This window comes from Marmota monax, unplaced genomic scaffold (assembly GCF_021218885.2).
Source record: "Marmota monax isolate L192 unplaced genomic scaffold, Marmota_monax_Labrador192_F-V1.1 WCK01_AAM20220418_F8-fsc00002, whole genome shotgun sequence".
Taxonomy (NCBI): Eukaryota; Metazoa; Chordata; class Mammalia; order Rodentia; family Sciuridae; genus Marmota; species Marmota monax.
In genome coordinates, this window is record NW_026693571.1 from 39,934,944 (window position 1) to 39,962,062 (window position 27,119).

General features: G+C 34.4%; 1 protein-coding gene across 5 annotated transcripts in view; it reads left to right on the forward strand.

Moving 5' to 3' along the window:
• Window positions 1-27,119, forward strand: part of Lrba (LPS responsive beige-like anchor protein) — a 728,436-nt gene that overhangs the window by 114,534 nt on the left and 586,783 nt on the right. For all 5 annotated transcript variants that reach the window (XM_046459031.1, XM_046459033.2, XM_046459036.2 and 2 more), the window contains exons 10-17: window positions 1,340-1,537; window positions 1,732-1,865; window positions 5,421-5,529; window positions 5,835-5,987; window positions 11,672-11,840; window positions 14,200-14,279; window positions 16,221-16,283; window positions 18,523-18,620. In XM_046459031.1, the coding sequence (XP_046314987.1) occupies window positions 1,340-1,537; window positions 1,732-1,865; window positions 5,421-5,529; window positions 5,835-5,987; window positions 11,672-11,840; window positions 14,200-14,279; window positions 16,221-16,283; window positions 18,523-18,620 (1,004 nt within the window). The remainder of the gene's footprint in view (window positions 1-1,339; window positions 1,538-1,731; window positions 1,866-5,420; window positions 5,530-5,834; window positions 5,988-11,671; window positions 11,841-14,199; window positions 14,280-16,220; window positions 16,284-18,522; window positions 18,621-27,119) is intronic.

Below are 27,119 nucleotides of genomic sequence, written 5' to 3' on the forward strand. Positions count from 1 at the left end.
GTACCATTTACATTCCCACAGTAGTGTATGAGGATTCTGATTTTTCCATGTACTCTTCAACATGTGTTATCATTGGACTTTTTTATTGTGGTCATCCTAGTGGGTATTAAGTGATACCTCATTGTTTTGATTTGTATTTCCCTAATAATTAATGATGTTGAGATCATTTTTGTTTCCTTATAAACTGTTTATCGTTTTTGCTTACAGACCTATTCAGATCCTTTACCCATTTTTCAATTACTTGTCTTTTTATTATTCAGTTGTTTTTAATTACGCAATTTTTTGTGTTGCTGGGGATTGAATGTAGGGCATCTTTGGGTAAGTGCTTTTCCTACTGAGCTACATCCTGATATATCCTCAGCCCTTAAACAAATTTTAATTATGGTAAAATACACAATAGATTTACCATTTTAAATAATTTGAATTGTATAGTTCATTACTGTTAATACATTTACAGTGTTTATTTATACAAACTAAGACAGCTTTGTGATCCTAGGCTTTATAATCTTGTGGGACCACTGCCATATGTGCATTCCATCATTGATCATAATGTTGTTAAGTGGTGTGTGACTAGACGAAGTAAATCTTGACAGAGTTGAAGAGAGAAGTACAGAGTAATGAAATGAGAGTAGGAAACTTTAATACTCAACTTTAAATAATGAGTAGAACAACATACAGAAGATCAATAAGGAAACAGGACTCGCACAACAATCTAGACTGATGGAATTAGCAGACACATACAGAACACTCAGTGCAATAAAAGTAGAATATACATTCCTCTCAAGTGCACATGGAACATTGTGTCTGGTAGATCATGTGGTAGGCTGTGTAAACAAGTGTTAATACATTTAAAAAATTGAAATAATAGTATCTTTTTTGACCATAATGGAACTAGACTAGAAAACAACTGATGGGGCATAAATCACAAGGGAAATTAGAAAATATCTTGAGACAAATAAAAATGAAAACATAATGTGTCAAAACTTAAAGGAGTGGGAGTTCATAACCCACTTGAATCAAAGTGTGGAATATGATATGTCAAGAAATTTGTAATGTTTTGAACAACCAACAATAAAAAATAAAAAAAAAATAAAATAAAACAAATGAGAAGTTACAGAAAAAAAAAAAAAAACTTAATGGAATCACCAAGTAGTACCTTTAGGGAAATTTATAGTGGTTAAAAACTAGTATTTTGGAGGGCTCTCTTATTTGATACTGTTAGAAAAATAATCAATGGTATGTCTCCTTAAATTTTTACATCTGTGGTGATTTGTATTTAGATTTTCTTTTGTGATGTATCACTTTAACTATTCTTTTTTTTTTTTTTTTAAATTCATAGGGTACATTTAAATTTAAAGCAGAAAGTGATCTTTTCCTTGCTGAGCATCACAAACTCTTATTGTATGATGGCAAACTCTCCAGTGCCATTGCCTTCACATATAACCCGCGGGCTACCGATGCCCAGCTTTGCCTCGAATCTTCTCCCAAGGACAACCCTTCGATTTTTGTTCATTCCCCACATGCACTCATGCTCCAGGTACTACTGTGATCTTTTAAGAATATATCTATGGGCAATTCTGGTGACTTATTGGGGTGTACTTGATAGCTTATCTTGAACACATGGAATGCCACATTTTAGTGTTTCTGCATTTACTATTGTGCTTTGTTTTAAACTGTTTTGGAAAAGAAATCATTGAAACTTAAGAATGTATCTTTTTTTTTTCTTTCAAGGATGTGAAGGCAGTTTTAACACATTCCATTCAAAGTGCTATGCATTCAATTGGAGGAGTACAAGTGCTATTTCCACTTTTTGCACAGTTGGATTATAGGCAATATTTATCTGATGAAGTTGACTTGACAATCTGGTGAGTGTCTTTTATTTTAAATTTCATGTGAGAGTTACTTTCATCTTTATTGAACTGCATTTATTGTTTGCCTTTCACATTTATTATAGAGTCAAAATATTTTCTTTAAAATGGTATTTATTTTTTTGTAATTGTACACAATAACTTTTATTTATTTTTATGTGGTGCTGAGGATGGAACCCAGGGCCTTGCACATGCGAGGAGAGTGCTCTACTGCTGAGCCATAAACCCAGCCACCAAATGGTATTTCTTTATAAATGGATGATAAATCCATATCAATGACAATAGTATTCATATAATTCTGTTTTGTCATTAGGAAATGTGAAAGCTCTAAAAGCAGCAAATGTTTTAGAATAAAGTTATTAATGGCAATAATGGATTTTTAAAATTAAATTATTTATTTATTCTAATTTGTTATATATGATGGCAGAATATAATTCATTTCATATTACACATATAGAGCACAATTTTTCAAGTCTCTGTACACAAAGTATTTTCACACCATCCATGTCTTCACACATGTACTTAGGGTAATAATGTCTAACTTATTCTACGGTCTTGTCTACCCCCATTCCCCTTCCCTTCCCCTTCCTCCCCTTTGTCCTATCTAAAGCCCCCCCCCCATTCCATCCCCCATCACCATTATGAGTCAGCATCCTCATATCAAAGAAAACATTTGGCCGTTGGTTTTTTGGGATTGGCTTATTTCACTTATTTAGCATTATATTCTCCAACTCATTCATTTACCTGCAAATGCCATGATTTTATTCTCTTTTAATGCTGAGTAATATTCCATTGTGTATATATACCAAAGTTTCCCTATCCATTCATCTACTGAAGGGCATCTGGGTTGGTTCCACAATTTAGCTATTGTGAATTGTGCTGCTATAAACATTGATGTGGCTGTGTCCCTGAAGAATGCTGTTTTTAAGTCCTTTAGGTATAGACTGAGGAGTAGGATAGCTGGGACAAATGGTGGTTCTATTCCAGGTTTTCCAAGAAATCTGCATACTGCTATCCAGAGTGGTTGCACCAATTTGCAATCCCACCAGCAGTTTATGAGTGTGCCGTTTTCCCCATATCCTTGGCAACACTTATTGTTGCTTTATTCTTGGTGGCTGCCATGCTGACTGGAGTGAGATGAAATCTTACAGTAGTTTTGATTTGCATTTCTCTAATTGCTAGAGATGATGAACACTTTTTTCACATATTTGTTGATTTATTGTATATCCTCTTCTAAGAAGTGTCTGTTCAGTTCCTTGGCCCAAATAATGGATTTTTTAAAAAGTCTGTATTTTTGTCTGTTCTCCCCCTGCCACTCTTTCTCTAATATTTTTGTTTTGATACCAGGGATTGAACCCAGGGGCACTTAACCACTGAGTCACATACCCAGCCCTTTTTATTTTTTATTTTGATACATGGTCTTGCTGAGTTGCTTAAGGCCCTGCTAAGTTGCTGAGACTGGTTTTGAACTTGTGATCCTCCTGCCTCAGCTTCCTGAGCCACTGGGATTAGCAGGCATGTGCCATGGTGCCCAGCTATGCTCTCATTTTTCAAATATTTTAAGTTTTTAGCTGTCAGGGATTTATTATGAGAATTTAGGTTTTCATTTTATTTCTCAATCATGTATACAATCAAAAGCCAAAAACTTTAATAGTGTTATGAGGTGATTTAAGTCTGTTTTTAAAAATTAGATTATACATTTGGCACTTTGTTTTCTATGTTATAGTGTTGAGTCTAGAAAAGGCAAAGGCATTTGAATTCTAGGATGAGTTATAAAGCATGCGAGAGGATGGCTGAATAAATTTTCCTGGCTGCATATTCTAGTGAACCTAACCATAGTAGAATAATTATGTTTCATTTATTATTTGAGAAATGTAAATGAGTTTTCTATCCTTCTCTTTTGATATTGTCTTTGATTTCTCCTTTAATTCGAAACTTGAAACCCATTACTAACATATATAATTAATGATGGAATGTTCTCCAGATTATTAGGCTATGAAAAAAAATTTTAAGAAGAAATGATATATTGAGTTTAGTATTTGCCAATTTTTATATATTTATATAGATATTGGGTGTCACTGTTACCCAGGCTGGCCTTAAACTTTTGACTCTCCTGCCTCAGTCTCCTGGGTAGCTGGAATTATAGTTGTGCACCACCTTGCCTGGCTTGCTGGCTATATTTAGTATATTAAAATTAAATTACCAATAGGTCATAGAATATCTTTATGCTATTCTCTAAAAGGGCTAAGTTTCTTTTTTTCTTCCTTTCCTCCTCCTCTTCTTTTTTCAAACATTTTGGTGTCTTTATTGGAATTGTCAGCAGCTAAAACATTGATGTGGAGGAGGAGGTTGGCTGCCACTCTTGCTCTCTCTCTGGGAATCTCCCATAGTTGCTAAAAAGGAGGCAGCTGATCTTATTCCTTTTCCTTGTGAATATCTCTAAATATTGTAGGTCGTAGAGCATGGTTGTAGCCCTGTCACGTTTAAAAATTTTGAAGACTGTCTGGAGTGAACAAATTTCTTAAATTAGTATTCAGGGATCTTACAAGTTTTCTCCAAATTAACTTTACTTCTTATCTTCTTCGCTCATATACCTCTGCTCAGTTCACAATAGGCCATTTAGAACCCCTACCATGTTTTGAGGATTTAAACCTTTGGATGTTTACTTTTTTCCTCCTTTTAACCAATGGCTCTTCAAAATTGAATTCATTTGCTTATTTAAGTGTATTCTTTTTTTTGGTACCAGGGATTGAACCCAGGTGTGCTTTACCACCAAGCCACATCCACAGCCCTTTTTTATATTTTATTTAGAGACAGGGTCTCACTGAGTTGCTTAGCAACTTTTGCTGAGGCTGGCTTTGACTCTAGATCTTCCTATCTCAGTCTCCCCAGCCATTGGTATTATAGGCATGTGCCACTGAGCCCGGCCCCAGCCAATTTTTATATTTTATTAGAGGCAGGGTCTCACTGAGTTGCTTAGGGCCTTGCTAAGTTACTGAGGATGGGTTTGAACATAAGATCCTCCTGCCTCAGCCTCTTGAGTCGTTGGGCTGACAGGTGTGTGTCACTGAGCCCAGGTTCTAAGTGTATTCTTTAAGTCCTTAATATACTTTGTACTTTTATTAGCCAGTTCTATTACTTGTTTTGTGCTTTGTTCATTTTTCTCTATATAATGTGTACTTGCATATTGTTTCTAAGTCATTCATTTATTAATGTGTATGACAAAATATATGAAATAGGTATTTGAGTAGATCCTAATTATACATTGAAAATTTAAATTTAGTTCTGCAATAATCTTGGAGGCTGTTTTGGTAGAATGGCAATTTCTTTGAAATTGAGATTTTTATTAGGGTGTATGTGTGTGGGTGGTGTTGGGGATTGAACCCAGGTTTAAGCATACTAGGCGTTAGCTCATGTAGATGAGCTGTATCTCTGGCCCTGATACAGAGAATATTTTATTGAGATAAATAGAAGGCTACATATATCTAATGTAATTTTTAAAATAGAATATGTTTTTTCAAATGATTGCCTTTTTTTTTTTTTTAATTCTAGTTCAACCCTGTTGGCTTTCATAATGGAGCTGTTGAAGAACTCGATTGCTATGCAGGAGCAGATGCTTGCCTGTAAAGGCTTCTTGGTAATAGGATATAGTCTTGAAAAGGTAAATAAGAAATATTTTACCATTTGGATTCTTTATTTGTGGTTCATGTACTTGTTTCCTAAGTGATTAAGAAATCCCTGTCGACAAACATGTCTCCTTGGTTAACAGAAAATTAATTAAATTAACATTTTGTTGTTTTACCCTGTCTCTATTCTTGTATTAAAAAAGTGTGGTAGGGAGCCTCATGCCCTCTTTGACTTTGAGCATAAGTTTGTGGGCCAATTTTTTTTTGTGTGTTGACAGCCTGTAATTTACTTACCTTGCTTGAATTAGTAGTGTGACCTTTAAACTACTTTTCTTTGCAGTCTTCCAAATCCCATGTCAGCAGAGCAGTACTTGAACTTTGCCTTGCATTTTCAAAATATTTGAGCAATCTTCAGAATGGGATGCCCTTACTGAAGCAATTGTGTGATCACATTCTTCTTAACCCTGCCATATGGATTCATACCCCAGCCAAGGTGACAAATACATTGATTTTGTTTTACTATCTTTGCTAAGGTTTTGTGCTTGAGGAGAATGATAATTATGAGGATATTCTTTTTTTTCCTTTTACATAATATTATGTAAGATTCAGTGGTTTGCCTTTTTTGACTAAGTATGCTTTTTTGCTTTTCAGGAAAATTTGGAAGTCAATATGTTTCCCCTTCTTCTCTCTCTCCCTTTTTGTAAATGAATGTTATTCTATTTCAAAATTGAGCTATGATCTTTATTATTTATTTATTTATTTTTTATATATGACAGCAGAATGCATTACAATTCTTATTACATATATAGAGCACAATTTTCCGTATCTCTGGTTGTATACATAGTATATTCACACCAATTCGTGTCTTCATCCCTGTACTTTGGATAATAATGATCATCACATTGCACAATTATTTTTAAATAAAGTTTTATTTAAGAGAGATTTTGTTTATTAAATATGTCAAATTTAGACAATTCTAATGTAAGTATGTAGCTCTGTTCTATTGCAAATATATACACATGTATATATGTACATGTATACACTATATATACATGTACATATATACATGTATATATACGTGTAGTGTGTATGTGTGTGTGTGTGTGTGTATACACACACATGCAGAGAGAGAGAGAGAGAGTTAGAGAGATATTTCCATTCCTTAACAGTTTACCCTGTTCTCACTCTTTGTATCTCCTTATATACTTTTGCATTTTACCAATGTAATGAACTCTGGGTTTCATTTTTTGTGGGGTGGGATACTGCAGATTTAACCCAAGGGTGCTTTTCCATTGAACTACATCCCCAGCCTTTTTTGTTTTTTATTTTGAGATAGCATCTCACTGAGTTGCTTAGGGCCTCATTGAATTGGTGAGGCTGGTTTTGAACTTTCGATACTACTGCCTCAGCCTCCTGAGCTGCTGGGATTATAGGGTGTGACACCATGCCCAGCTCTTCATTTCATTCTAATTGGTGCAGCTGAAATGTCACTCTTTCCTTGGAGGTGGGATATACTAGTCTCTCTCATTTAAATTTCATATTAATTCAGACGATAAAGACATGTTTATTTGTACCTACATTGTATTTTTAGCACTTTAATAGCAAACCATTACTTCTATGTGAATATAAATGAATTTGTGGTAAAGTCTGGGAAAAGTCTTTATTAAATTCTGATGGATGTATTAAATCATCCTACAAATTTAGTAGTGGTAGTTTCAAACAAACTTGACAAAGGAAAATTTTCATTAAATTGCCTAATTATATCCATAATTTTTGTTAAAAGTCATGTTATTTCAAACCCTTTATTTTCTTCTGTCCTCTTCCTCCTTTTCGTCCACTTGCAGTATCTATCATTGTTTAGGCTGGAATAGCACATACTTATTCTAGTTGTCAGAAAAAAATGTATGAATACTTTCTTGCTTTTCTGGAATTAAATAATATCTTATTTTCAGCTGGTCTTTTCAAATGTTAAAGAGAAAAGCAGCTGCTGACTAAGATTGCCATTTGGAAATAATCAGAGGAGGCAGCTGGAGGTTGTAGCTTTTTATCTCCAGGTTAAATTTGACCTCTTTCGCTTTTCATGACCTTCAGTCTTATTTCTTTTCAAGGATTGTTTCAAGTTACTTTTTCAGCCTTTTACTAGACACTTTTTTGTCTTACTAACCAGCATATTTGTAAGGTATCATGTCTCTTTTGAAGTGGTCAGAAGGCCTCTTATTAGGTACTTACTTGTGGGGGAATATTTTTTAAGATCATTGCATGATTTTTTTAGATTTATAATATTATATTCAGTTTCTTACTTTCTACTTTTTAATAACTTTTCCTAATTTCCTTTTTAGAATTTGTGAGATTGATAATAAACTTACTTCTGTTTCAGCCATCTGCTTTGTATATCCATGAGGGATTTCATTTTGCTTTTACTTTACTATAAAGGTAATTATAACAAAGGGCAGATCCAAATTTTGTTGGCTTGAAAGTCATATAGTTTGTCATGGTGGGAGTGAGCTCCTTCAGAAAAAAGAATACAATAGAGTGCATACAAAACTACACTTAGGATCTTAGAAGGAGCATGCATCGATGAGTGGTTGAAAGTTTAAGCTTCATTAGCTTCATAGTAAATCTACCTCTGGTTACTTAAGTCAAAGGTATGGCTGTATGAATGAAACTTTGTTTTTGGAAAAGGAAACAGTAATTCATAATTTTCATTTATTTTAGATCTACTCAGAGAAAAAAATTTTAATGACCTAACAGGAAATATGAATTTTCTTATCTATAATGGTCCTTTGTTTACTCAACAAGTATTTGTTGAGTGACTGCTTCTTCCTGGGTGGAGTGGAGAACAAGATAGACCTGATTTTTACCTTCATAGAATTCAGATCTATGGAGAAAGATTGAGTTACCTAATTTATATGGTTATTGGATTCTATAATGAGTGAATGAGGGAAGGTTTATTCATAATTAGCTTATGGTGTTTATAATCTTAGGGTCTTCATTCATCTGTGCTGTTATTAAATCCTAGTCATTTTTCTTTTACTATAGTATAATTCTTAGTAAACTTTCTCTAGTTTTCTATTTGACTGGTTATAATCACGTATCTGCCAGAATTCCTGTGTGTTCTATTTCATTTTTATTCTTTGTTCTTTTTATTAGTTTTTAAAAAAGTTTTTGGTAAATGTTTCTTTCCTGTATGTTCTTTATTTTTTAGTTGTAGATGTACACAGTACCTTAATTTTATTTATTTACTTTTATGTGGTGCTGAGGATCTAACCCAGTGCCTTACATATGCTAGGCAAGTGCTCTACCACTGAGCCAGAACCCCAGCCTCATCCTCTATGTTCTTGACATACCACACTCATCAGATCATTTCTTGGCTTCAAAGCTGTGAATGGTTTCCCATTATCTTCAGAATGTAGTCCCTTGCATAGCTCTAAGCCTTCTTAACAGTTCTCTTCTCTAGATATTTTAGTTTAGAAGCTCAGATCTTGGCTGCTAAAAGACTCAATTGGGGGTGGGTTTTTCTTTTTAATTTGTTGTTTAGTACACATTAACCTTTATTTTATTTTTATGTGATGCCAAGAATTGAACCCAATGCCTCACACATGCTAGGCGTGTACTCTACTGCTGAGCCACAACCCCAGCTCTGGAGGAGGTTTTTAAAAACAAGAACAGAAGCAGAATCCCACTCCCTCTACCCTAGATTTTTATTTCATTAGTCTGATGTATGCTTCAGAAATCAGTATTTAAAAAAAATGTTTTCTAATTCTTATAATGTGTAGTTAGGTTTGAGAACCACTGTTCTAGGTTTAGGGAATACTTTTATTTCAACCACTATTTTCCTTATTTACAATTTCTTCTTTTCTGTCTGCCTTTCTTACTCCTTATCTTCGAAGCCTGCTACTCAATTGGGGAAGCTTTTCCTCACTATTTCAACTTACCCATAATAGTTCCTCTGGCCTCTGCATTTGTAGTATTTAAAGCTTATTCTCTAATTAGGTCATGACCATTTTTTTAAAAAATATATATTTTTTTTGTTGTAGGTGGACACAATACCTTTTTATTTTATTTATGTGGTGCTGAGGATTGAACCCAGGGCCTCACACATGCGAGACAAGTGCTCTACCCCTGAGCCACAGCCACAGCCCTCATGACGATTTTTTGTTTCTGCAGATGTATTTATTGTCTCTGATTTTTTGCTTATGTTTGTGTGTAATTTTCTTTTCAAGTGTATTTCAGCTACTGAGGGCCAGTGTATGTGCCATTGTATACCAGTAACTTAGCGCTGTGCGTGTGTAGTTGTAAATGTTTGCTGAATGACTGAAATCAAGTGGTTAAGAATTTGAACTATGTCATAGGAAATTTTACATTGCTTCATGGACAAATAGATAGGACCTATCCATTTAAATAGCAGTAGCTACATAAAAAAAAAATTACCCTTCAGCAATCATTGAATCTTAGTATATGTATAGTTTTCTAAACTATAGTGGTCTTCTCAGCCCCTCTTTTAAATGATTCAGATACTGTCACATTTTACCATTACTAATTGATTCTTAAATTCATTTGACCTTGATTGTTTATTTGTAGGATATCTGAAATATAGGTACCTAATTTTCACTCTCCGAAGAAATCCCCAAGGGGACACTGAGGTATCTTGCAGGGTTGAAAATGAAAATGCCTTCACTGTCCAGGAAGATAATATAACAAATGTTCCATTGTAAATGATCAGGAGTGATTTGTTCTGTGGCCAAGGGTAGAGTGTGTGTGTGTGTGTGTGTGTGTGTGTGTGTGTGTGTGTGTGTATATATATATATATATATATATTACTTAAAGTTATTCAGTTTATAAAATGCATTCACTAGCAATAAAATGAGAAATTCATGATTTCAAGATGAGAGTAGAAAAAAAAAGCAGTACTGATTTTGTGCTGCAGTAAGTACTGGAGTATAGCTTTGGTGAATTTTAGAGGCACAATTTTACTGTACTTTTATATTAAGGTGATCTATGTAATAATGGAAAGCACTTAATCCTTTTTCTGATATAGGAAGAGCTTATTTTGAATCTAATATAAACATGTAAGTTCTTATGTATTTAGTCTATTTATGAGACCAAAGAATCCTTTCCTGAGAGAAATGATATACATGTATAAGAATTGGAATTTTATGATGAAAATACTAGATTTAAGTGTTTGTGGTAATGAAATATCATAACAGAATTCTATTTTTCTAATAAATATTTCTCAAGATAAGCTCTCATTTTTTTTTTTTTTTGGTACTGGGGATTGAACCCAGAGGTGCTTAAACACTGAGCTACATCATCCCTGGCTTTTATTAAAAAATATTTTATTTAGAGACAGGGTCTTGCTGAGTTGCTTAGGGCCTTGCTGAATTGCTGAGGCTGGCTTTGAACTTGTGATCCTCCTGTCCCCAGACTCCTGAGCTGCTGGGATTACAGGTGTGTGCCTACTGTGCCTAGCTAAATTTTTTTTCTGTGGATTCTTGCTTTTGCTTTTGATTATTCCTGTTTTTTTTCCTTTTGAGTTACTACTGTTTTTTTTTTTCCTTTGAGTTGTTATAACTTCTAATTTTCTGAAGAAAATTTTAGCCTTTTAAAACAACTGTGTGCTGGGTGTGGTGGGGCACGCCTATAATCCCAATGGCTCTGGAGGCTGAGGCAGAAGGATCTCAAGTTCAAAGCCAGTCTCAGCAAAAGCAAGGCACTAAGCAACTCAGTGAGACCCTGTCTTGAAGTAAAATACACAATTGGGCTGGTGATGTGGCTCAGTGGTCAAGTTTCCCTGAATTCAATCCCCCATAACCCCTACTGCAACCCCTTCCTCCAATAAAAACCCAACAACTGTGCACTTTACAGGTAGTTGGTTTATTATAAAGAAGTTACTCAGGCTCATGAATAATTGCTGGTTGCTAAATGGCAAAATTATTTCCATGGAATAGTGTTGTACAATTTGATATAATGGGGTATTTACTTTATAATGCTACTGTAAAAATAGAAATTACTGGTTTGATTTTGTGAGGTGTATATATGCTTGTGTCTCAGTGTAGAGTGTTATCTGTCCTGAGGATTATCATCAAGCTCAGTATCTTTCTGGAACAAGTGTTACTGGAAATGGGATAAAATGCTGATGGGCTTCTTTGTTTAAGTTTTTAATTTTTTACTTTGTAGGTTCAGCTGATGCTGTATACTTATTTGTCTACTGAATTCATTGGTACAGTCAACATATATAATACGATTCGCAGAGTTGGTACAGTGCTTCTCATCATGCACACACTGAAGTACTACTATTGGGCAGTGAATCCCCAAGACCGAAGTGGTATCACCCCCAAAGGATTAGGTATATCCTCCTTGCCTATGTGTTATCCCAATAGCAAATCAGGATGTTTGATAGTATCATATTATTGTGCAGTTTTTATAAACCATTATGGCAAAATTTTATTTTAATCTTATAGATAATTTTAATAGTTTGTTTCCTGTGTTTGCCACAAGTTGATAACTTGCTCTTTATATGGAAGAACAGTGCTTGTGCCCATATAAATTGTTTGGGTAGCAGATATGACTAAAATATTTATAGTGCACTGCAAATAAGAAGAAATTTCTTAGTTTGTTGCTGGTATTGGTGCTGAGATTCATTGAAAACAGTGTTTTGGGGAGATGGATATTTCTTAAAGAAGTAGGGGGCATCTGCTTCTAATAGAGATAATGAAATTATTATAAAATCACAGTAATGTTTTTCTTATTAGTCAGGACTGACTCAGTGAAAGGTTAATATTCATTCATCATGTCAGCAGTTTATGGAAGGGGAGAAAATAGAACTTGAACTTTTGCAAAATCTTCAAATTGGCTATGTAAAACATGAGTTTTTCCGCTGATGTCATGTGACTGTTTGAGGTACAAATTGATGTCAGTGTCCAGAATTTGCCTCTCTACTAGTTTTTCTTCTGTGTTGGCTGTTTTAGCATATTTTTTCCCTTTGTAGTGGCCAGCAGAGTCTATCTTCACATCTTTCCAGCTTTAATTGCAACAGAGCAATCTGCCTATATCCAGTATTTTCAGCAAAATCTCTTTCAGTCTCTTTGCAACTTGGTGGTTCTGACTGCAGCATGTTCCCATATCTGTGGCAGTTATTGTACTGATGGCCCAGAACACTTTTTTGGAGAGTAAGAATGGGTTCAGTCCCTTGATGAAATTGAAGGGCTGTGGTTTGAAATCAGGAAATAGATGCTGAGGAGCCAAACAATATATGTTCTCATCTTAGTCAAAGGCTATTTAAATATACAAAGACACATTTCATATTTATATAGTACTTTTTAAGTCACCTTCAAAATAAACTCAGTTTTCTTTTTCTTTTTTTTTTTTTGAGAAAGAAAATGGGATCTTTACTTTAGAAAGCTGTGAGGACATAAAAAGTTATATGACTTGTTTAAGCTGGCAAGCGTGTGGCAGATGTAAAGCCAAGTCAGAATTTCCTGGTGATGGTTTAATGTTGCTCTGGATGTATCATGTCTTGTCCTGGGTGCTGGCTTTGTATTCTGACCTTCATTTTATAACTAACTAGTGACTGGGAAACTCTCATTCTTCACATGAGAGAGCTGAAGAGACTTCTTGATTCTATTCTAAATCTTTAGCCTGTTCTTTGTCTAGGAATTATCATGTGGAACACATTTTAAACAATTTTCTTCCTATTTTAATTGATCTGTTTAAGGACGTGGTGGTCCTGTGCCTTGGTGGTCTAGTAACTAGCTAGCTGTAAATAGTGGTGGGAGGTGTGGATTGTAGAATATATGAGGCAAACAGGTACGAAACTTAAGATCTTAGAACAATGGGTATTTGGTTTCAGAAGCTTTTTACTTGAGAATTATATGTTTGAGACATGAAAATTGACTTAATGTGAGCCATGTGTTACCAAGGACTTTTCTAAGCAGAGGCTGAGATGTCAGAGGTAGTCAGCATAGTGTTTTCCTTCTTCATGAACAATGCTGTGTGGTGAGGCATGTTTCTTTTTGAGATTTTTTTTGTAATAGCTATAAGAGAAAAAGTTGTTTTCATTTTGAATTCACATATATTATTAATTTTCAAAGTTTAGATTTTCCTTTTCTAACTTGTTACCTTATTAACACCTTCAGAGTCTTTTAAAATGAAAGTGTACATTATTACTGAACACAAATTTCATTTGTCACTTCATTTTTATGTTTTTGAAATCTTTTGATCTACTTAAAGTACAGACTTTTTTATTGTAGTTTCAGCACAGTCTGTTTTGTGCATTTGTAGTATTGTGTGTACAATTGCGTGTGGGATTGAATGCTTGTCTTTTTCTTTTGAGGGGCATAGAAGGGGAAGTCACTCAATTTTTTTTTTTTTTTTTTTTTTTTGGTACCAGGGATTGAACTCAGGGGCATTTGACCACTGAGCCACATCCCCAATTGTATTTTATTTAGAGACAGGGTCTCACTGAGTTATTTAGCACCTCACTTTTGAGGAGGCTGGCTTTGAACTTGTGATCCTCTTGCCTCAGCTTCCCCAGCTGCTGGGATTACAGATGTGCACTACCGCATCTGGCTGGGAGGTCACTCTTTAGAAAATTTTTATGTTTCTTGTAAGTAAATGGAAAAGCTATTGGCTATGAGAATTTAATATTTAGATCACTTTGAGGTCTTCGAAATACTAAATATGCGTATCTTGTTTCTTTTTAATAGATGGACCACGACCTAATCAAAAAGAAATACTTTCTCTACGAGCATTCTTGTTGATGTTCATTAAGCAATTAGTCATGAAGGTGAGTTCATATTTCTTATCCTGTAGCATACTATGTATTGTAGCTGATCATTTCACATAAAATATAGGCTTGGTTTTTCTTTGTTAGTGAAATTAGACATTGAAATAATCTTTGAATGATGTTTGTTTCCTTTTTAAAAATTTTGTTTCTGTTGAGACACATATGAACATAAGTTACTGCACAATTGTAGATTGATTATTATAGTATATGTTATAAAATCTGTATGAGATCTCAAGTGTTCTCATTCTTTCATTCAGCAAATATATACCGAGTTTCTGTTAAATACCAGGTACTAATCTTGACACTGGCCATATGTTTCATTTTTAGGGCCTTCTTGTACTGACAATCAGATTTTTAGAGTTAGTGCTCTTGTATAAATGTACCAGATAGGAGTTCTGGCTGTTAGAATTGATTATATTTTGTTTCTCTTCATTTTATTATAGGTAAAATAAATTTTAATAATATTTTTAAAGAAGGCATTTGCTTTTATAGGGTAGCAATATGTAATTTTTTTGTTACTTATATTTTATTTAGAATTTTATTACATAATTTTGTTTCTTTTTTATATTATATACTATTTTATATAGTATATATTCATATTAAATATTATGTTAAAACATGTATTATGTTAGAATATAAATTATAATAAATATTTATGTATACTATATTAGAATATGTTCTGTATTCTAATATACATATATTCTATATTTTTAATTTATTTGTTCTAATTAGTTATACATGACAGCAGAATGCATTTCGATTAATTGTACAAATATGGAGCACAACTATTCTTTTCTCTGGTTGTACACAATGTAGAGTCGCACTATATGTGCAGTCATACCTGCACCGAGGGTAATGATGCCCATCTCATTTCGCCATCTTTCCTGCTCCATTCCACCTCCCCTTCTCCATCCCCTTTGCCCAAAGTTCCTCCATTCTTCCCATGATGGTCCCCAACCCCCTCCCCCAACCTCCAATCATGGATTAGCGTCTACTTGTCAGAGAGAACATTTGGTCTTTGTCTTTTTGGCTTACTTTGTTTAGCATGATATTCTCCAACTCCATCCATTTATCTGCAAATGCCATAATTTTATTCTCTTTTAATGCTGAGTAACATTCCATTTTGTATATATAACACAGTTTCTTTATTCATTCATCTGTTGAAGAGCATCTAGGTTGGTTCCACAGTTTAGCTAATATGAATTGAGTAGTTGTATACATTGATGTGGGTGTGTCACTATAGTATGCTGATTTTAAGTCCTTTAGGTATAGACTGAGGAGTGGTATAGCTGGGTCAAATGGTGGTTCCATTCCAAGTTTTCTAAGGAATATGTTCTATATTCTTATACATATATATTCAATATTCTTTATTAGCTGCTAGATAAAATTTTGACAAGTGAACCTGTGAGTGTGCGTGTGTGTATTTGAGATTGCAGCTTTGTTTTACAATTAAAATATTGATAAAGAATGTTGAAAATTTTCATACTGAGCTCATATTTAAAAGTTCAGTGTTCTCAAGCAAAATTACTCTTCATGTTTTAGGTACTTGACCATTTATCTTAGTTATACTCTTTACTCCAAATTTAATTTTAAGTAGAAAATTTGTCTTCTGTATTTGGAGGAGTGGTAGGTGTGGATAATTACTGTAACATCATAACTTTATTAGTTTTGGCTATTTTATAGGATTCTGTAGCTTTACCAAAGAGGCTTTCATATATGGTGTTGAAAACAGGTATTGATGTCAGATTTCATTTGATTTCTACACAGTCTTGAAGATTGAATTATGCTTCCTGAAATTTTTATTTTGAATATAGATTCTATATTACAGTATCTTTTTGCCTTTAAAACAGTTGACAAACTTGACAAATCTATGTGTGTAGTTTCCCTTTTAAAAGTAGTTTTCATATGTAAGCATCAGATACTTATATTATTTTTCTGAAGGATTCTGGAGTGAAAGAAGATGAACTGCAGGCCATTCTTAATTACCTATTGACAATGCATGAGGTAATATTTTAATTTCATATTTTGGGATCTTATTTTCTGAAGCTTCATTATGAACTTTTTAAAGGGTAAAAACAGTAAATCTTCATTGATCATATAATTGTAATGGGAAGTAAGGGTGTCTATTTAGGAATTAAATTCTAGCAACTTTTATTTAAATCATTTCTTACCACAGGATGGCTCTGAGAATAATCATGAAAGGCTTTAAAAAGTGTTATGGCTGGGGTTGTGGCTCAGTGGTGGAGCACTCGCCTAGGGTGTGTGAGGCCCTGGGTTTAATCCTCAGTACCACATATAAATAAATAAAATCAAGGTATTGTTTCCAGCTTCAACTAAAAAAAAATGTACATATATATAAAAAAAGTGTTACACTTAGATTTCTTTGCGTTAAATTAAGGTGTGAAAAACTAGAAGTTTAGAAATGGATAGAGTTATTATGTCTTTATTTTAAATGATAATTAAAAATTCTTACCTTGTGAATTAATAAATATACTTTTAAAATTATTAATAATTGAAAGGTAATGGTCTGACCTATGTTTGTTAATAATCAGGGCGTAAAATAATGGCTTAAACCAGGTGCAGTGTCACATGCCTGTAATCCTAGCAGCTTGGGAGCCTGAGGCAGGAGGATTTCAAGTTCAAAGCCAGCCTAAGCAACTTAGCAAGGCCCTAAGCAACTCAGTGATACCCTGTCTCTAAATAAAATGCAAAAAAGGATTGGAGATGTGGCTCAGTGGTTAATTGCCTCCATTAAAAAAAATGGCTTAAATTTCTTAATTGGATCATATTTGGTTCAAAATCATTAATGATTATGATTTTTTTCCCTTGAGTACCATGTTGTATTATGTTTTTAGATTTTCCTGACCAGAAATAATAGTTGACAAGTTTTCTATTGAAATTCCTGTTATTATATGTGATTTTGTCTTTTATCATTTAAGGGAACAAATAAAGGAATTCATAAGAGATAATTGGAAGTCACAATGGTCCTTTATTTTCTCTGTGTCTTAATTCTGGGATCTTTCAGGTCTTCTAAATAATATTTTTCCTGAGGCTCAGTGCCCCAGCTCTAGATTATCTACTTAACTTACCAAAAATAGTAGCTTTTATAGCAAAAATTCAAAAGCACTAAAGGAAAAATTAAAGTCAAGACAACCAAATGAATGAACCTGTGATAGCGGCTCCCCTGCCTCCTTTTTTCCTTTGGGTCAGTATTCCCTAAGTATACTTAATGGAATATCCAACAAAGGCTGTGAAGGATTTTCATGAAGATTTTTTTGGAGTTCAGAACTCACATGTGCTCCTGTGCTGATATTCTATAAATATTACCAAATTTTAATTTGTGTAGTAGTATGTTGACTCAGTAATGAACATTTAGGGCCATCTTAATCTTTAATACTGACAACAGATAATATATAAGAACAACCCAGGACTGGGGTTGTGCTTTAGTGATAGAGCACTTGATTGGCATGTGTGAAGCACTGAGTTTGATCCTCATTACCACATACAAATAAATATATAAAATAAAGGTATTGTGTCCATCTACAACTAAAAACTATTAAAACAAAAAAAGAGCTATCCAGTCAACATTTTCCAAAAAATATTCTTTTAGAGCTATTTTCTTAAGAGACATGGTGAACAAAGTATTCTAGGTTAAATAAGTTTAGGAAATAATTTATAACCTTTTGCCCTAACACTATCACCAGATTCACATTTATTAGTATGTTAATGACTCTGATATGTATTTCTATAATAAAAAATACGACTTAGTTTCCTGTCTTCTCCCAGTTTTAGTGATATGTGAGCCTTCCTTGGGGATAGGAGAAATGCACTAAGTTAAATCTACTATTTCTAGAGAATGTGCCTTTGGGAAATCTTGACTCATTATAAGAGATATTTTATTTCTCAGAGTAAGAAATTACATGGCTATTTGATGATGTGCATTTTGATTTATATAGATGAAAGTATTTTAAGAACAATTTGGGAGCTGGGGTTGTGGCTCAGCGGTAGAGCGCTCATCTCGGTGGGACCCTGGGTTTGGTCCTCAACACCATGTAAAAAATAAAATGAGTGAAATAAAGGTATTGTGTCCAACCTTAAAATAAATATTTAAAAAAGAGAACAATTTGTGCAAAACAAGTATTATAGATATGTCTATTTTTATAAAGTTTAAATTTCTTCTGTTTTATAAGTATTCATATATACTGCTTTTTCCTCATTTTTTTACTTTTAAATTTCTAAATAGGATGACAATCTAATGGATGTCCTACAGCTGCTTGTTGCATTAATGTCAGAGCATCCTAACTCTATGATTCCTGCTTTTGACCAAAGGAATGGGTTACGGTAAGTGTTACTACAGCAAGAGTCTTAATTAAAATAAGGGCTACTTTGGAAATACTGGAAAGATTCTTAAATATGAAAAGTTGTAAAAGTAGTATTTGACTTTACATTATTATGTGAGTTAAGATATAAGACACATTTATTTCATTATTTTGCTTTTTAAATGAACCTTGGAGACTCTATATTGAGTGACATTTTTTTGGTACTGGGTTCAACACAGTACTCTTGTATTTTTTATTTTGAATCTCACTAAGTTGATGAGGCTCATCTCAAACTTTTCATCGTTCTATCTCAGCCTCCTGTGTCTCTGGGATTATAGGTATTTGCCACTATGCCCAACATTCTTTATTACTATTTGAGGAGTAAAGACAGATACATCATTTCACTATTTTCTATGTTGAGTACTATTGTAAGGTTGACGTCAGCAGAGTTATCTTTGGGTCCTAGAGCAGGAGTATACAGTTGCTATTCAAGAGAAGCTCTGCCCTCCCTTTAAAATATTGCTTCTGTTGGGTGTGGTGAAGCAAGGCTGCAACTCCAGCAACTCAGGAAGCTGAGGCAGGGGATTCGCAAACTTGAGGTCAACCTCAGCAACTTAGTGATATCCAGTTTCAAAATGAAAAGCACAAAGCACTAGGATGTAGCTCAATGGTAGAGCTTCCTGGGTTTCATCCCCAGAATTGTAGAACAGACAGATAAAATACACACACACATACACACACAACACACACACACACACACACACACACCCCTCTTCTGACTCCTAATTCCAAATCATATTGATTTTCTTGGGCTGCCATAACTGAATACAATAGATTGGGCTGCTTATACAATAAAAAACTTTTTATTTTTTATATTTGTACATTGGTGGATACTGGAAGTTCAACCTAAAGGTAACAGCAGGGTTGGTGTCTGTTGAGGGCTTTTCTTTTGGGCTGGACGTTCTCTTTCTATGACTTTGCATGGCAGAGAGTGAGAAAGAATGAACTCTCTGGTGTCTCTTATAAATATGCCAACATTATTGGATCAGGGTCCCATTTTAATGGCTTCATTTAACCTTAATTATTGCTTTAGGTGCCCCATTTTCTTTTCTTTTTTTTTTTTTTTAAATTTTTTATTGTTGGCTGTTCAAAACATTACATAGTTCTTGATATATCATATTTCACAATTTGATTCAAGTGGGTTATGAGCTCCCATTTTTACCCCATTAGGTGCCCCATTTTCAATTCAGCCACACTGGGGGTTCGTGCAGCCTTACCATATGAATTTTTGGGAACACAGACATGTAAAACATTTAATTCAAAATAACCACCACAGACAAAAGCACCATACCTTCCATTTACATATTGGGGAGTTTAAAAGATTTTTATGACACAAAGTTTAATAGCTACTTTGTTAAATGATCAGCTAGAGTCACTAATTGTCTCATTATAATAAATTTCCCACATTAATCTTATCACATATCCTTTATTTGCTATTATAAGACAGAAATGACTATTATACTTAAGAAATGTATTTTTTAGAGTTTTCCAGAGAAACAGATCCAGTAGTGTGTGTGAGTGTGTGTGTGTGTGTGTGTGTGTGTAAGGGAGTTTCAGACAGAGAAATTTCCATGAACTAGGCTGCAAGACTATGGAGGCTGAGAAGTCCAAAATCTTTAGAGGTAGGCTGTAGAGCCAAAGAAGAGTTGATGTTGCAATTTAGGTCCAAAAGCAGACTGACAGAATTTCTTTTTCCTCTAAAGGAAGTCACTTTTTTCCTAGCCTATTTTCAAGAAGACTTTCAAATGATTACATAAGGCCGACCACTTTTTATGGAGAATGCTTTACTCACAAATGATTTAAATGTTAATCTCACCCCACCCCCCCAAAAAAATACCTTTACAAAAACATCTAGCATTAATCTTCAACCAAATATTGGGTATCATGGCCTAGCCCAATTGACCCATAAAATTAGTATAAGAGTAAAGGCATTTATTTACAGTGTGTCATTTATTTATAGTTTTGCCAAAATCAGAAATTACTGTTTCTCCTCACAATTGTCTAATAATTTTTTTGAAATAGATCAAATTACTGATAAACCAGCCCTAGTCACAAACAGAAAGATACTAAAGAGCCAAATAATTTAAAACAGAATTATAGATAAGAACCTATGAAAGAATTACATATATATATACGTATATATATGTATATATATACGTATATATATGTATGTATGTATGTATGTTGTTCAGCCATCTCAGATTTCAAAGCAAAATTGCCGCAGTCTGTCTGGCTGCAGCAAAATAACCGGGGGGTGACGAATAACTTGTGTACGTTGATACAGCAGGAGTAGGAGCCATTTATTGCAGGACAGGAGCAGTATTTATACATTCCACAGAGCTTATCTAATTAGCATAAACTAGATACATCAGTCAACCAATAAGGAATCTCCACACTTAATAGCTCACTTTTGTTACTTCTCAAACCACTCCCTCTGGCATTTTGCCAGGCACCATTCAGACTTGTTTACGAACTCTAACATTCCCCTGGCAAAATGCCAGGTGTTATTTTTGACTTTTACAGACTCTAACACAAAATGATGTTAAATGTCCTCCAGATTGCTCTTAAATTAAGAAAAACCTATACTTGACTGCTTGTTCTTAATTAGTCAGATGGTTTTAATCTCATACCATATCACTCTGTTCTTTCTGTGACCTGTATTGTGAGTTTATAAGTAGATATTGGCAAGGTTCCCCCACCCCCAAATCAAAGAATGTATTTACTAGACGTTTGTGAAGGAAGAAAGCACATGGCTACCAAACATCTGTAGATGTTCGATCTTAGGTTTGTGGTCCCTGTGACTGTTGGCTTTCAGTAGGCTTTGGAGTCTTATTCTGTATTTAAATAGGATAAGTATTTGTATTTATCTACAATTGCAAAGAATGGATATTTTTAATAAGCAGCTTGATTTTTAATGAGTTTGAAATCTTCTAAATAAAGATCAGAATTTTTAATCTTAGTAATCATATTAACACAAAACAGACTGGTCTTATACTTATTAACTTGTTTCTTTGGTATTTCATATTTGTTAACTTAGTTTCAGAATAATTAAAAGGTTTATGTGAAGATGTAGTTTTTAAAATTTTTGTGTCTATAATTTTATAACCTTATATTGTTAGTATTTGTGTGGTAGTGTCCAGTATTTTGTTAATTATTATAGGATCTTAGTAATTTTTACTTTAAAATAATTTTAAGGCAGGAACATAGATATTTAATTATGAGTAAAAATTATTTTATTGAAATTCTTGTCAATGAAAATTTGTACTATATAATTTTAGTCTTAGTGTGTGAACTCTTGGTTCACAGCCTCATATCAGACTTAGTTTCCCTAGGACTGAACACATTCATTGTGGATAATTCCTTGTAATATCCTCACCTTTCAGTTTTTTTGTAAATATGTATATATATTTTTAGTTTTAGATGGACACAATACCTTTATTTTATTTGTTTTTATTTTTATGTGGTGCTGGGGCTCGACCCAGTGCCTCATGCATGCTAGGCAAAGGCTTTGCCACTGAGCCACAACCCGGCCCCACCTTTCAGTTCTTAATGCCTTAACTTTGGTGACACTTTCTGCCATTCTGTTTATCTATTCTTGTTTTAAAAATATGTACCTTTTCAGCATTGCAATGTTTCCACATCAAAAATCTTATGCTCCAGTGTCTTGTTTATTGATCCCACCCATCTGTTTCCTTCCATTTTTCTGATACCATTCTTTCCAATGCTCTTCAGGCTCCTAGAGACCTTTTGTCCCTTGATCTCACTATTATTATCCTAGTCTGTCATTCTTCTATCCTTGTTTACTTCCTTCCTATCCTGGTTGACTGCCGGAACTGGTTTCTAGTGAAAACTCCCTTCCACCATTGTCCTGTTACATCATCTCTTGAGAATTGTAATCCTAAGTCAGTCTGTGTAGGGACCATCTCAGCTGGTGGAAGAAATCTTGTAGCCCATATATTAAAGTTGTTTTTAAAAATCAGTTGCACTTTTACCATTGTTAAACCTTCCTTTTATTTGTCCCTTCAGATAAGATTGCAGATTTTTATAGTTTTTCATTATTGTTCTCAGCAACAGTAGCTTTATCTACTTCATCAAAGCTATCAGAAGGGAATTATTTCAACTTCCATCTTCTTTTTTTAAAGGTGTACACTAGAGCCCATTCTTCCTGTTTTTTATTTTTATTTTTTAAAATTTTTTATTGTTGGTTGTTCAAAACATTACATAGTTCTTGACATATCGTATTTCACACATTGATTCAAGTGGGTTATGAACTCCCATTTTTACCCCATATACAGATTGCAGAATCACATCAGTTACACATCCATTGATTTACATATTGCCATACTAGTGTCTGTTGTATTCTGCTGCCTTTCCTATCCTCTACTATCCCCCCTCCCCTCCCCTCCCCTCCCCTCTTCTCTCTCTACCCCCTCTACTGTCATTCGTTTCTCCCCCTTGTATTATTTTTCCCTTTCCCCTCACTTCCTCTTGTATGTACTTTTGTATAACCCTGAGGGTCTCCTTCCATTTCCATGCAATTTCCCTTCTCTCTCCCTTTCCCTCCCACCTCTCATCCCTGTTTAATGTTAATCTTCTTCTCATGCTCTTCGTCCCTACTCTTTTCTTAGTTACTCTCCTTATATCAAAGAAGACATTTGGCATTTGTTTTATAGGGATTGGCTAACTTCACTTAGCATAATCTGCTCTAATGCCATCCATTTCCCTGCAAATTCTATCATTTTGTCATTTTTTAATGCAGAGTAATACTCCATTGTGTATAAATGCCACATTTTTTTATCCATTCATCTATTGAAGGGCATCTAGGTTGGTTCCACAGTCTTGCTATTGTGAATTGAGCTGCTATGAACATCGATGTAGCAGTGTCCCTGTAGCATGCTCTGTTTAGGTCTTTAGGGAATAGACCGAGAAGGGGAATAGCTGGGTCAAATGGTGGCTCCATTCCCAGCTTTCCAAGAAATCTCCATACTGCTTTCCAAATTGGCCGCACCAATTTGCAGTCCCACCAGCAATGTACAAGTGTACCCTTTTCCCCACATCCTCGCCAGCACTTGTTGTTGTTTGACTTCATAATGGCTGCCAATCTTACTGGAGTGAGATGGTATCTTAGGGTGGTTTTGATTTGCATTTCTCTGACTGCTAGAGATGGTGAGCATTTTTTCATGTACTTGTTGATTGACTGTATGTCCTCCTCTGAGAAGTGTCTGTTCAGGTCCTTGGCCCATTTGTTGATTGGGTTGTTTGTTCTCTTATTGTCTAATTTTTTGAGTTCTTTGAATACTCTGGATATTAGGGCTCTATCTGAAGTGTGAGGAGTAAAGATTTGTTCCTAGGATGTAGGCTCCCTATTTACCTCTCTTATTGTTTCTTTTGCTGAGAAAAAACTTTTTAGTTTGAGTAAGTCCCGTTTGTTGATTCTAGTTATTAACTTTTGTGCTATGGGTGTCCTATTGAGGAATTTGGAGCCCGACTCCACAGTATGTAGATCGTAGCCAACTTTTTCTTCTATCAGACGGCGTGTCTCTGATTTGATATCAAGCTCCTTGATCCATTTTGAATTCACTTTTGTGCATGGCGAGAGAAAGGGATTCAGTTTCATTTTGTTGCATATGGATTTCCAGTTTTCCCAACACCATTTGTTGAAGATGCTATCCTTCCTCCATTGCATGGTTTTAGCACCTTTATCAAATATAAGATAGTTGTAGTTTTGTGGATTGGTTTCTGTGTCCTCTATTCTGTACCATTGGTCCACCCACCTGTTTTGGTACCAGTACCATGCTGTTTTTGTTACTATTGCTCTGTAGTATAGTTTGAAGTCTGGTATCGCTATACCGCCTGATTCACACTTCCTGCTTAGCATTGTTTTTGCTATTCTGGGTCTTTTGTTTTTCCATATGAATTTCATGATTGCTTTCTCTATTTCTACAAGAAATGCCGTTGGGATTTTGATTGGCATTGCATTAAACCTATAGAGAACTTTTGGTAATATCGCCATTTTGATGATGTTAGTTCTGCCTATCCATGAACAGGGTATATTTTTCCATCTTCTAAGATCTTCTTCTATTTCTCTCTTTAGGGTTCTGTAGTTTTCATTGTATAAGTGTTTCACCTCTTTTGTTAGGTTGATTCCCAAGTATTTTATTTTTTTTGAAGATATTGTGAATGGAGTGGTTGTCCTCATTTCCATTTCAGAGGATTTGTCGCTGATATACAGGAATGCCTTTGATTTATGCGTGTTGATTTTATATCCTGCCACTTTGCTGAATTCAATTATTAGCTCTAATAGTTTCTTTGTAGACCCTTTTGGGTCTGCTAGGTATAGAATCATGTCACCTGCAAATAGTGATAATTTAAGTTCTTCTTTTCCTATTTTTATGCCTTTAATTTCTTTCGTCTGTCTAATTGCTCTGGCCAGTGTTTCGAGAACTATGTTGAACAGAAGTGGAGAGAGAGGGCATCCCTGTCTTGTTCCAGATTTTAGAGGGAATGCCTTCAATTTTTCTCCATTCAGAATGATGCTAGCCTGAGGCTTAGCATAGATTGCTTTTACAATATTGAGGTATGTTCCTGTTATCCCTAGTTTTTCTAGAGTTTTGAACATAAAGGGATGCTGTACTTTGTCGAATGCTTTTTCCGCATCTATCGAGATGATCATATGGTTCTTATTTTTAAGTCTATTGATGTGGTGAATAACATTTATTGATTTCCGGATATTGAACCAGCCTTGCATCCCAGGGATGAATCCTACTTGATCATGGTGCACAATTTCTTTGATATGTTTTTGTATCCGATTCGCCAGAATTTTATTGAGGATTTTTGCATCTAGGTTCATTAGAGATATTGGTCTGTAGTTTTCTTTTTTTGAAGTGTCTTTATCTGGTTTAGGTATCAGGATGATGTTGGCCTCGTAGAATGAATTTGGAAGTTCTCCCTCTTTTTCTATTTCCTGAAGTAGCTTGAAAAGTATTGGTATTAGTTTCTCTTTAAAGGTTTTGTAAAACTCTGCTGTATACCCATCTGGTCCTGGGCTTTTCTTAGTTGGTAGTCTTTTGATGGTTTCTTCTGTTTTCTCAATTGATATTGGTCTGTTTAGGTTGTCTATATCCTCCTGACTCAATCTGGGCAGATCATATGACTTAAGAAATTTATGCCTTCACTATCTTCTAAGTTTATTGGAGTATAAGGATTCAAAATAATTTTTGATTATCTTCTGTATTTCTGAAGTGTCTGTTGTGATATTGCCTTTTTCATCCCGTATGCTAGTAATTTGAGTTCTCTCTCTTCTTCTCTTCGCTAGCATGGCTAAGGGTCTGTCGATTTTGTTTATTTTTTCAAAGAACCAACTTTTAGTTTTGTCAATTTTTTCAATTGTTTCTTTTGTTTCGATTTCATTAATTTCAGCTCTGATTTTAATGATTTCTTGCCTTCTACTTCTTTTGCTGTTGTTTTGCTCTTCTTTTTCTAGGATTTTGAGATGAAGTATGAGATCATTTATTTGTTGGTTTTTTCTTTTTTTAAGGAATGAACTCCAAGCAATGAATTTTCCTCTTAGAACTGCTTTCAATGTGTCCCATAGATTCCGATATGTTGTGTCTGTGTTTTCATTTATCTCTTAATAATTTTTTAATTTCCTCCTTGATGTCTTCTATAACCCATTGATCATTCAGTAACCTATTGTTCATTCTCCAAGTGATGTATGCTTTTTCCTTCCTTCTTTTATCGTTGATTTTCAGTTTCATTCCATCATGATCAGATAAGATGCATGGTATTATCTCTACTCCTTTGTATTGTCTAAGAGTTTCCCTGTGACATAATATATGATCTATTTTTGAGAATGATCCATGTGCTGCTGAGAAAAAAGTGTAACTGCTTGATGTTGGGTGGTATATTCTATATATGTCAATTAAGTCTAGGTTATTAATTGTGTTATTGAGTTCTATAGTTTCCTTATTCAACTTTTGTTTGGAAGATCTGTCCAGTGGCGAGAGAGGTGTGTTGAAGTCTCCCATGATTATTGTATGGTGGTCTATTAGACTCTTGAACTTGAGAAGAGTTTGTTTGATGAACATAGCTGCACCATTGTTTGGGGCATATATATTTATGATTGTTATGTCTTGTTGGTGTATGGTTCCCTTAAGCAGTATGTAGTGTCCCTCTTTATCCCTTTTGATTAACTTTGGCTTGAAATCTATTTTATTGGATATGAGTATGGACACTCCTGCTTGTTTCCGAAGTCCATATGAGTGATATGATTTTTCCCAACCTTTCACCTTCAGCCTATGTATGTCTTTTCCTATCAAATGCATCTCCTGTAGGCAGCATATTGTTGGGTCTTGTTTTGTGATCCATTCTACTAGCCTGTGTCTCTTGATTGGTGAGTTTAAGCCATTAACATTTAGGGTTATTATTGAGATATGGGTTGTTCTTCCAGCCATATTTGTTT